Raw genomic sequence first — 12572 nt, forward strand, 5'->3', positions numbered from 1 at the left:
TTTATTGTTGTGTCTTGGGTGCCGACCATTAATGTGCCAAAGACCCAACATTTTTTTTTTCGTATTTTTTATTTGATTCTGACACGAAAAAAATAAAAAAATTTATTTTCTTTGTCTTGTGTCTTGGGTGCCTACCATTGATGACCAAAGACCCAAAAATTTTTTAATTTTTTCGTATTTTTTATCTCGATTCGACACGAAAAAATTAAAATTTTTTCTTTCTCTCAGTGTCTGGGTGCCGCCATTGACAGCCAAGACAAAAAATTTTTATTTTTATTTTTCGTATTTTTTATCTCGATTCTTACACGAAAAAAATAATTTTTTTTGTGTCTTGTGTCTTGGTGCCGCCATTGATGTGCCAAGACCCAAAATTTTTTTTTTTTTTCGTATTTTTTATCGATTCGACACGAAAAAAATAAATTTTTTTCGTGTCTTGTGTCTTGGTGCCGCCATTGATGTGCCAAAGACCCAAAAATTTTTTTTTTTTTTTTTTTCAGATATCCGTATTTCAAGATTACACAATTTTAAAAAAAAATACATGGGTTCCGCCATTGACAGCCGTAACCCAAAAAATAATTTTTTTAAGTCTGACACAATAATTAGCCAATCATTGGTGCAAAAAAAGAGTGGGTACTGTTCATTTTAGGTTATTTTGGTGATTATTTTTAAACCTGAATTATTTTTGTAAATATAATATTTTTTTGAATTATTTAGGTAAAACAGCGGGAAAGGGGAAATAGAAAAGAAGAGGGATGAAGGTAGCACTAAAATGACGAAAAACCTTAACGAAGAAATTGGAGTTGATGTGCTTGGAAAATTCCAACACTGAAGAATATAAGGTAGGAATTCTTGGTTTTGGTTTAGCCAAAGGATTTGTGTTATGAGATTACTGTCAGTTGTAAATAAAAGTTTCAACAATTATTTGTAGTTGCTTTTTAGTGGATTGACAAGACAAGGGGAATCTTTGTGGGCCCCGTACATTGATTGAATTGACTTTTTAAAAATAAAAGTTAAGGAAATAAATTTGAAAAATATCTAAAAAAAAAAAAGTGTTGGGACAAAATTTTGGCCGTAGTTTACGCTTGTTTTGTCGGTAAAGCAAACCTAAATAGCGCCACTAGAAAATGTTTACACTGTGTTTGGTTCAGTGTATTAGCTAATCCATTACGCCCCGATTACGCGCCTATTACATTACGCCCCTATTCCGGCGTTTGGTTCGCTGTAATAGGTATTACGCGCGTAATACAATCCCGACCTAATCCCCAAATTCCCTGCTTCTCTAATCCCTTCCCAAATCGAGTATTACACATTACGTCCGGCTTCCCTCCCCAAGTCTCTGTTTTACCCTCCCTCCCTACCCGAAATCGTCCTCCACCCTCTCTTTTTTCTCGTCTCATCATTTCATCTCATTTCTTTACCGATTCTCTCTCTGGTCTCCCATTTCTTTACCGAAATCTCTCGCTTCATTTTTTCTCTCCGGTCTCGGCGTTTGGTTTTTGTTGAGGTATGAATCTTGAACGATTACCCTATTACATCGCTTTCATTGTCTTTGCTTGCGATTTTGGTTGATCAATTGGTTGATCAGTTTGTTTTTATGCTTTCTTGTTATCTAACTTGTGTTCGATTCAAACGATAGTTATTTGTGTTTCTCATTTGAATCCTCTTTATGTATTTTTTTAAGGCTTTTTTGATGAATTAAATCTGTTTCGTCTCCCTTCTTCCTTTCTCCTCGTCCTTGCTATTTTGTCTCTATTTTTTCTATTTTCTTCTGCATTCTCTGTTGTTTCTGTCCTCCTTTCTTTTTCTGCTTTTCTTCTGGCTTTCTATTTTGTTCCATAACAGTGTGTTTCGAATTTGTTCTAAATGAATCCTTACGTGATCGGTGATTCAGTGATATCTCTTTCTCTTTGTTTGTATAAATTCAATTGAAGAATCATCAGAAAAATTAATATATATGTAATAAAATTAGAAATATTAGAACAAAGTGCAATCTTACAAATCGTCCTATACACCGCATTATTTTCCTATTTATTTAGTTTCTTAGTAATGTGATTCAATAATGTTTATATACATAGTTGATGGATTATTGTTATTGTACATACTGAGACATATTGAATGGAAACCACCTCTTGCTTTGAATCATGCAAAGTAAATAAATTAATTGTGTTTGCTGGAGTTTGGAGAGTGGATCTGATAGTATTTGATACTTATTTGGACATAACTATAGGATATGATCTTCAAGAAAATTGAGTATACTTGCATATTCATATTCGATACTCACCTAAAATCTAGATAAAATAATGGTAACTAAGATAGAATGTAAATTCAAATGGATAAGGTATTGGTACAATCTTTATTGGTTTGGAGAACCGTTTAAAGGGAATTAAAGATCTATGTTATTCGAACACCTCATTTTTTTCTTTATTGGGTAATACCATGATTGATTTCATAGTGATTATTCATAGCTGTTTGGATTGGTTTAACAGGGAATGTTGTGTTTAAGACCATATTTTCCTTGTTTGAAATTTGTAAATGTCTTCAATAAAAACTATAAAATGCGAAGATTGTTGGTGCCAGTTACATTATCTAGATGCAACTTCAACTGATAGGATAGTATATCTCAATTAGATAGGGCGTATGACTGGGGTTATTATCACCAAGCAAAAGTAAACAAAAGAAAAATAGAGGAAATGTTGAAAAATGAACTGTGCAATTACTGCATGCTTAACCTCCATAAAATTGGGAAGATTAGGACTTAATATTCTTAAATTTGGAGCATCTGTATGTCTTAAAGTGTCGTGGATCTTTATTTTCAAATTATTTGTCACTGCATAATGTGGGAGAAACCTGAGGTGTGATCTTTAAGTTGTCATTTTTTGATGCATGCGATGTGATGAGTTCTCAATTGTCATCACTAGGAATAAATCATTCTTTATGAGTTCTCTTTTCACTTCATTTACATGCCATTGTTTCTTTTTCAGTTGATATCATATCTGTAATTGAATTCAATAGAAATGGCGATCACCTTGCTATCGGTGATCGTGGGGGTCGGGTGGTTTTGTTTGAAAGGACTGACACTCAAGACGACGTTCTCGACCATTTTTCTTTTAATATTTCGAACCTACTTGTTTCACTTCTCGTGATTCTCCTGTTCGTTCTCACACTTTGTCATACCGTTTTATAATATGTAGCATGTTGGACATCGAAGAGATCTAGAGAAGATGGATTATCCAATCAATAGGCATCCCGAGTTTCGCTATAAAACGAGTTTCAAAGCCATGAACCGAGGTATTTATGCTTGGTTTGTGGTAGACATAAACATAATGATTATTGGGAGTACATGCTAAAAACTTTCGGACTTGAATATTGAAAACGTGTACTCCTTGGTTTAATCTGGTTTGACTATCTGAAGAGCTTGGAAATTGAGGAGAAAATTAACAAAATTAGGTGGTGCCAGGTCATCTAATGGTGCTCTTTTCTTTTGTCGACAAATGACAAAACAATAAAGTTATGGAAGGTAGGTAAAGGCATATTTTCTATTCTGGATTTTACAGTTATGAAGTTATACACAAATTATTATTGTGATAACTCCACTATTTTTTCCCAAGGAATATCAATATCCCAAAAGCAGCAACATAGCAAATCTACAAATTTAACCTTGTCATCCTGTTGGGTACTTCTAATGTCATTTCAAACTTGTAAAGGTACAAGAGAAGAAAGTCAAAAAAGTATGTAACATGAACGTGTACTCAACCAAAGCCATGGGAAATGGTCCTATTGTTGGTTCAAGTATATCAACAAGCTCCAAACAATACATTGCAAATGGAGGATGCACAAGCAATGACTTCTCATTCCCAACTGGGGGTTTCCCATCTTTGCATTTGCCTGTGGTAGTTGTTGTGAATCCAGAATGCTTATTTGTTAAGATACTTTGGAATCGCCACTTTTTTTTGTCATTTTCCATGGTTTAGGCAGTGTTTGATATGCCAATACTTTTATTATATGGTTTACTGATCTAACATGTAATGCTATTACAATTGTAGTCTTAACATTTTAGCCGTCGGAAATTACTTTGAATTTTTGTTATAAGAATATTGATTATTAAGAATTTTATTAAATTATATATTTTAATTAAAATATTTTTAATAATAATTATGTTAAATTATATTTTATAGTATCATATATTATGATTTTAGTAAATTTATATAAGAATATTGATTATTAAGAATTTTATTAAATTATATATTTTAATTAAAATGTTTTTAATAATAATTATGTTAAATTATATTTTATAGTATCATATATTATGATTTTAGTAAATTTATATAAGAATATTGATTATTAAGAATTTTATTAAATTATATATTTTAATTAAAATGTTTTAATAATAATTATGTTAAAATATGATTAAATTATTTATTATTGATATTAATAATCTTATTAAAATTTAAATAACAATAACAATAATAATTTACCAAAACAAATTTCGGTAATTATTAAGAATTTTATTAAATTATATATTTTAATTAAAATATATTTAATAATAATTATGTTTAAATATGATTAAAATATTTATTATTGATAATAATAATCTTATTAAAATTTAAATAACAATAACAATAATCATTTACCAAAACAAATTTATGCTAAGGGTATTCTAGTCATTTTAGTTTTTTCCACTATGCTATTACAGCTCTATTCCATTCAACCAAACACAATATTACTATTACGCCTCTATTCCATTACAGTCAACCAAACAGTTGATTTGCTATTACACCTCTAATCCAATACACCTCTAATCCAATACATTTCTAATCCAATACAGCGAACCAAACGCACCCTTAGTCTTTGCTCTCACATTTTCACGGCATTTAAAAATATGTATTTTCTATTGACAAAAATAATCTATCTTCTTAATTTTCATTTGCTATGGAATGAAAATTAGTTTTCCTTAATTCATTTTTATTCATTTAAAGTTATCATATTTTTATTGTTTTGTAAGGGTATAATGATAAATTTAATCCTTCACGTTTATATCTTTTATTCATTTGGCCATTAATCTTATAAAAGGAATTGAATTATTGTTTTTTAACAGAAATATTAACTAAAATATTATTTTTTTAACATGCTAGCCCGCATGACAATTCATGTGTGCTGTATGCTAATTTTTATAATTACTTATAAACTTTTATTTTTATTTTTAAATTTTTTTATAATTTTTAAATTATTCATTAGTATGACATATAAGAAAAATAGTGTCATGTCACGCGTACACTGCCACGCAAGTTATCATGCCAATACATTAAAAAAATTGCTTCTTTGACAGTGGTATAAAATTTCATTCATTATTATGAATACTAATAAAATTATCAAATGTTTTTATAACCACTCCATTTTCAACGGTATAAGATTTTCATTGTCAAAAACATTTTTTAACTTTTCACAACATCATTAAATATTATATCTTAAATTTTGGTTTTCTAAAAAATCAAAATCAAAATTACAATATAAATATAATTTATATTATCTTATCCTTTGTTAAAATGATGTTACATTACTTTGATATTGTAATTCAAATATGAATTACTACTCTTTTAAGATACTACTTAAAAGCAAGGATTTAGTTGAATCCAAATTGGTTTACTTTTTAATAATATTAATAACATAATTATTAAAAGTAAAACTTTAAATGAAAAACAAACTAACTTAAAATGAAAATTGGGTCAAATTATTAGTTTGTAAATCACAATAAGCCCAAGGCTAAAACCAAAAAAACAAAACAAAATATGAAAATTTAAATCTACTCTTTAATTATTAAAGTTGTTTTTTTTGAATCTTTGATCCATTCCCTAAGCAAGTTTTTTGAAAGATTCAATCAATTGTTTGGAATCGAAAGTTGTGTGTAGTACAAATTTCGGGTAATCAAGTAGAGAGGCAGCTTTATTCTTGTAATCTAGTTTGACGGTGAAAAGAAAGCAGCGGCCTCCTCCAGAAATGGACGGTACGGGCGGCGCTGAAGCGGCGGTGAAGGCTGAGACCGGAATTCAACCCAACCCAAACGAAGGGCTACCAAATCTCTGAAAACGCCAGCTCAGAAGGATAAACATAACGAGAGCTGTAAACGATATCGACTGAAAATTAAAGTACAGTGATCGTCAACTTTTCCCCTTCGTTTATTTTTATCTTTAATTAATTAATTAATTTTTGCTTTGGTGTTTGTATAACTAAAGATGAGGCATGAGGAGAAGGAACAAGAGATCCCAAAGTTGAAGGATGAACACCAGATGACGAAAATGGAGCTAGAGGAATACAAGTCTAAAATTGGGGTTATGGGAAATGAGATCCAACAACTTAAGAGAAAGCTTGAGGCACAGGTTCTGCACTCCCATTCCTCTCTACTTTTCGTTTCATTTCAATAATAATTTGCTTAAACTATCATAAATTTGTTTGAATCACATGGGAAGCCTTGAAATCTCCTAGAATACCCATTTATATGACTGTTTTTTAATCTTATTTTGTGAAATCATAATTGCTTTTTTATAGACAGCGAACGAAGAACAAATGAGGGGAATCCCACTGGATGGGAAGTTGATGTACGGAAATTTGTATTATATAAATCTTTGTTTTTTAAAAAAATACTTGTTTAGAAAATTGTTTCTTGTAAATTTTTATAATTTATGTTTATTGCCATTTTACTTAGTAGTTACTACTCAACATTTGGTTAAGTTTATGTATCTTTTATTCATAGATTTATCACTATTTGTTTCTTTTTTATGATAAGGCCATAACTTAGTAGTAGAAAGGAAATTAAGGGAACTTTTGATCCCTTGTTTAAGTGTCATTGGATGTAGTTTTCTATATTTATTCTAATTTATTTTGTGGATTTGTTCATACATATATATTAGTTATTAGTTATCAGTCAGATAGTTCATTGTTTAAGTGTCATTGGAGGTAGTATTCTCTTATGTTAGATAAAGTTTATAATTCATTTCTCTTCAATTGCAGGGGCAAATGCTTACTTCTTTGGAAAAGGTATGCCGATTATGCTGTATATTGAATATTTGAGTTTCTGATATTCTATTGAGTGTTGAATTGAATTCTACATTGCAGCTGGTAGAATGGTTTGCGTTGCAGACCAATGTGCAAGGCAGTCAAGTTTTAGCAACTTCGGGAGCTGTTTTACAAAGTGTTAATGAATTAGTGAGTTCGGGAGAGACAGGGGCGACATACTTTCAACCTTCCATGGCTGGTTTTCTTCAGCAAACATGCTTTGGTAATATATAAGTCACGAGCCACAACTTGAATAAATTGCTTGGTGTTGTATTGATAGACTCCTTTAACATGTTTGCAGACCAGGACTACAACATTACGGCCCCTGCTGCTGCTGCTGGTTTTGCAAACCATAACTTGCGCTTTGGGTTTGATGCCCCTAATAGTCAGGGTAATAAAGCAGGTTTTTGTACTTATCATCATATATTTTTGGTTTGTGTCTTTTTTCCCCCCAATTTGTCCGAAGGATTTTCATGTCTTTTCGGTATTAAAATTTTTGGCTTTATGCTGGTTAATTTAACTCTTAAATTTCAAGGTCTTTCTCACGGCTTCCTGAATTAACTTTCTTGTTAATTTAGGAGACTGGACTGATTCTGCTACTGCAAATTATAACTTGCCTGAGTATGGTGCTACGAACAATCATGATAACATTTTCAACAATGTCGTCGGTGCTGGTAATACATCGAGTATTTTTTCTTTTTCTTTTTTTTTGCATTCATCATATTAGTTTATCTTGTTTATTGTATTTTTTTTATTTCTCCTCTCCAATTGCCCCATGTTTTTATCACACCTAATAGTCCAGTGGTAAATAACTTGTGGGGGTTTAAGTTCTACCTGCATGATCTCCACTAGTCTAGTGGCAAATAAGTTGTGTAGGTTTAAGTTCTGTTGCCATGATGTCCATGATTCGAATATGTATATAGTGCCATTCTCTCCTGTCTCCTCCTAACTTAAAATGTAATGAAAGCTTAACAGTACCGGAAAAAAAATGCTTCTTTGTTAGTAAAATTTACCCTTATGTTTACTTATTTTTTTTTATTTTTTGGGTTAAAAATGTAGGACTTCTTCCTACTGGTTCCTCCTTGGATGCAAATCCTGAAGCGTCCTTCATGTTTGATGCTGCAAATAATCATGAGAATTATGGTGATCTTTTACCCCATGGCCACGCTACAGGTAATAAATCAAGTTTTTGCATTTATTAAATTGGTTCATCCTGTTTATATCTTAATTCTCCTCTCTGATTGGCAAAGGATCATGTTCTGCTCATGCCCGAAAACAGTTTCTAGCACATGTTGAAAAAGCAAAGACTACCGGATGGTTGGATTCATCATTTCATTATGGCAATTCCATAAACGGTAAAGAGAATGGGGCCTGCCAATAATAACGAGTAAGTTTTCTCATCCTTTGCTGTACCCCATTTTATATAACATTAGATATACTAAAATGGTTATGATGTTGGGATTTGAATCCCAGATGCCACGTCTTGAAGGTGTTTGCTTGAGCCATAGGTTGAATGCAAATTTTGATTCTAATTTATTAATCCCGATCATTCCACTCTTATCAGAGCTGACATACTCAATTGTTTTTACTCTTGAAATCAATCACTCGTAGGTTTACAGGGAAGTTGAGTTCCTTCTAGCTGTGCCCTGGTATTGCAGAGAATAAGTTAAGAATTGACTTAAATTTGAACATTTGCCTGACACACGCTGCATTATTGTTGAAGTCAGCATGTTTTGTTTTGTTTTGTTTTTGCCATTACAGCTGCTGTAGTTATGTAAAGAGAAAGGGCCTGCCAATAATAATGGGCATGTAGGCACTAAATCTGCAGTTCAAATTCGAAGCCATGCTCAAAAGTTTTTCTCTACGGCTCATTGCTTTGAGTTCATTACAATGAGTTCATTACAAGATTTTCTTGATTAAGTAAATGTATTATATCTTTTATTACCAAGATTTACTTGATTAAGAAAATGCATTGTATTATTTATTACCTTGCAATGTGTATATTCATAGGCAGATTTAACTAGTCAGTCTGTTTCTCATATGTATTATTTATTTTAGTTTTGATTCTAAATTCTTATTTTTACTTTAATATTTACGACAACTTGAGTTTTAACTTTTGGATTTTAATTGTGTTATTAATTTATTATTTTAAATTCTAAAACTAAATTCATTAATTTTTATATTTAGTTTTAAAGTTAAAATTTTCATACAAAATTTAATTTAAATAATATTTTTATTTATCCTTAAAATTATATTTAAAGTTCAAATTTAAAAAATAAAACATAATATAATATTTATCATAAAAATAAATATTATTTGACTAAATTTTTGAAAATGTTATGTTTTTAGTGGCGTTTGTGATAAAAGCGCCGCTAAAGGTCATGGTCTTTAGCGGCGTTTTTCACGGTGTTGTCTATAGCGGCACTTCACAACCGCCACTAATTAGTGGCGCTTAAAAACGTTATTAAAGGCCTAAAAAACGCCGTTAAAAGTCTATTTTGCAGTAGTGAATATCCAAAAAAGAACTACTGATAGCCAACAAAAATTAATTACAGGTCCGTTTGTTTACATGTAAAAGGTTTTACGAAAAATATTTTCTGCATTTTCCTGTGTTTGTTTCATAGAAAACAGCTTGGTTAACGGAAAATGACTTACAGGTCAACGAAAAATAAGCTTTTTTCCTTGTAAAATGACTTACCCTTTTGAAAAGCGTAAGTCATTTTCCGGAAAAGTACTCCTCAATAGATAATTTTACTTTTATATAAAAAATTAACTTAAATCAAGTTTAATATTATTATATTGATAATAAATTTTATTTTTATTTTTAAAAATATTTAAAATATTAATATAAAATATTATATATTTTAATATTATTAAACATATGTATTTAATTATTTATATTTAGTCATATAATAAATTATTAATATAATTAGTATAATTTATTATTTTAATAAATTATTTAATATTTAAATTTTATTTTAATAGTAAATTTTAAAAATAATAATTTTAAATAATATTATTCACTTATTATTGAAAATATCAATATTAATATTTTAATACTAAATATTTATTACAATTATAAATATATTAATATTAAATGTTTTGTAGTATAAATGTTAAAATATGTCATAAGTCTATATACTCTTCCAAAATTTGCAATTTAGTTTCTGTACTTTTATTTTCAAGAATTTAGTCCCTTTACTTTCCAGATTTAAAAATCAAGTCCAGCTGCTGTAGTTATATAAAGAGAATGGGGCCTGCCAATAATAATGGGCATGTAGGCACTAAATCTGCAGTTCAAATTCGAAGCCATGCTTAAAAGTTTTTCTCTAAGGCTCATTGCTTTGAGTTCATTACAAGATTTCCTTGATTAAGTAAATGTATTATATCTTTTATTACCAAGATTTACTTGATTAAGAAAATGCATTGTATTTTTTATTACCTTGCAATGTGTATAGTCATAGGCAGATTCAACTAGTCAATCTGTTTCTCATATGTATTATTTATTTTAGTTTTGATTCTAAATTTTATTTTAACTTTAATATTTACGACAACTTGAGTTTTAACTTTTGGATTTTAATTGTGTTATTAATTTATTATTTTAAATTCTAAAATTAAATTCATTAATTTTTATATTTAGTTTTAAAGTTAAAATTTTATAGAAAATTTAATTTAAATAATATTTTTTATTTATCCTTAAAAGTATATTTAAATTTCAAATTTAAAAATAAAACATAATATAATATTTATCATAAAAATAAATATTATTTGACTAAAATAATTTTTTTAAATGTTATATTTTTAGCAGTTTTTGTGAGAAGCGCCACTAAAGGTTTGTTCTATAGCGACGTTTGTGACAAAAGCGCCGCTAAAAGTCATGGTCTTTAGCGGCGTTTGTGATAAAAGCGTCGCTAAAGGTCATCTTTTGCGGCGTTTATGATAAAAGCACCGCTAAAAGTCATTGTCTTTAGCGGCGTTTGTGATAAAAGCGCCACTAAAGGTCATGGTCTTTAGCGACCTTTTTTTCACATAAACGCCGCTAAATTTAGCGGCGTTGTCTATAGTGGCACTTTTTGCGGCGCTTGTGTAGCAGTGCTTAAAAACGTCGCTAAAGGCCTAAAAAACTGCCGCTAAAAGTCTATTTTGCCGTAGTGGATATCCAAAAAAGAACTACTGATAGCCAACAAAAATTCATAGAAATTAAAGAGTTTGGGTGAATACACAAAGACAATAACTCAACAGATGAACATTTGGTTTTAAAGCTCATTATTGAGTTTGGGAGAGAAGTGCACCTGTGTTTTGACATGCACTGATAGCTTCGAATCAACACTAAACCTTGTGGTTATGTTGGGACAACCTTCTACTTTTAAATCCTCCAAAGATGGAACAACCTTCTACTTTTAAGCGCAGCTAAAGGCTTGTTATATAGCGGCGTTTGTGACAAAAGCGCCGCTAAAAGTCATGTTCTTTAGTGTGTTTGTGACCAAAGCGTCGCTAAATGTCATGGTTTTTAGTGGCGTTTGTGATAAAAGCGTCGAAAGGTCATGGTCTTTAACGGTGTTTATGATTATGATAAAAGCGCTGCTAAATGTCATGGTCTTTAGCGGCGTTTGTGATAAAGGCGCCGCTAAATGTCATGGTCTTTAGCTATGTTTTTTTCACATGACGTTGTCTATAGCGGCGCTTTACAAGCGCTGCTAATTCATGGAGCTTAAAAACGTCGCTAAAGGCCTAAAAAAATGTCGCTAAAAGTCTATTTTGCTGTAGTGGGTATCCAAGAAAGCACTACTAATAGCCAACAAAAATTAATTACAGGTCCATTTGTTTACATGTAAAAGGTTTTACGAAAAATGTTTTTTTGCATTTTCCTGTGTTTGTTTCACAGAAAACAGCTTGGTTAACAGAAAATGACTTACAGGTCAACGGAAAATAAGCTTTTTTCCTTGTAAAATGACTTACCCTTTTGAAAAGCGTAAGTCATTTTCCGGAAAAGATCTCCTCAATAGATAATTTTACTTTTATATAAAAATTAACTTAAATCAAGTTTAATATTATTATATTGATAATAAATTTTATTTTTATTTTTAAAAATATTTAAAATATTATATTTTTAATATTATTAAACATACGTATTTAATTATTTATATTTAGTCATATAATAAATTACTAATATAATTAATATAATTTATTATTTTTAATAAGTATTTATATTTTATTTTAATAGTAAATTTTAAAATAATAATTTTAAATAATATTATTCACATATTATTGAAAAATATCAATATTAATATTTTAATACTAAATATTTGTTACAATTATAAATATATTAATAATTAATGTTTTGTAGTATAAATGTTAAAATATGTCATAAGTCTATATATTCTTCAAAAATTTGCAATTTAGTTTCTATACTTTTATTTTCAAGAATTTAGTCCCTTTACTTTCCAGATTTGAAAATCAAGTCCAACTAGCGATATTGTTCATTTTTTGGTCAATTTTGTTAAAGTCACATTTTTAAATAA

At 29.6% G+C, this 12572-nt stretch overlaps 1 protein-coding gene across 4 annotated transcripts; it reads left to right on the plus strand.

Annotated features, from left to right (window-relative positions):
* Positions 1-5731: 5731 nt before the first annotated feature.
* On the plus strand, positions 5732-9163 carry LOC105766301 (uncharacterized). Of its 4 annotated transcripts, XR_001125161.2 has the most exons (10): positions 5733-6143; positions 6231-6374; positions 7006-7032; positions 7111-7273; positions 7352-7453; positions 7629-7724; positions 8110-8223; positions 8301-8437; positions 8662-8715; positions 8812-9163. XR_001125161.2 is itself a non-coding variant. In XM_012585705.2 (9 exons), the coding sequence occupies exons 2-8, from the start codon at positions 6231-6233 to the stop codon at positions 8429-8431; spliced, it is 777 nt and encodes a 258-aa protein (XP_012441159.1). In that variant the 5' UTR covers positions 5733-6143; the 3' UTR covers positions 8432-8437; positions 8662-9163. The 4 variants fall into 4 exon arrangements, 2 of the variants coding, with proteins under 2 accessions (XP_012441159.1, XP_012441160.1); XR_001125166.2 differs by having other exon boundaries at positions 5732-6143; positions 8330-8437; positions 8662-9163; XM_012585705.2 differs by having other exon boundaries at positions 8662-9163.
* Positions 9164-12572: the final 3409 nt, after the last annotated feature.

This window comes from Gossypium raimondii, chromosome 5 (assembly GCF_025698545.1).
Source record: "Gossypium raimondii isolate GPD5lz chromosome 5, ASM2569854v1, whole genome shotgun sequence".
NCBI lineage: Eukaryota > Viridiplantae > Streptophyta > Magnoliopsida > Malvales > Malvaceae > Gossypium > Gossypium raimondii.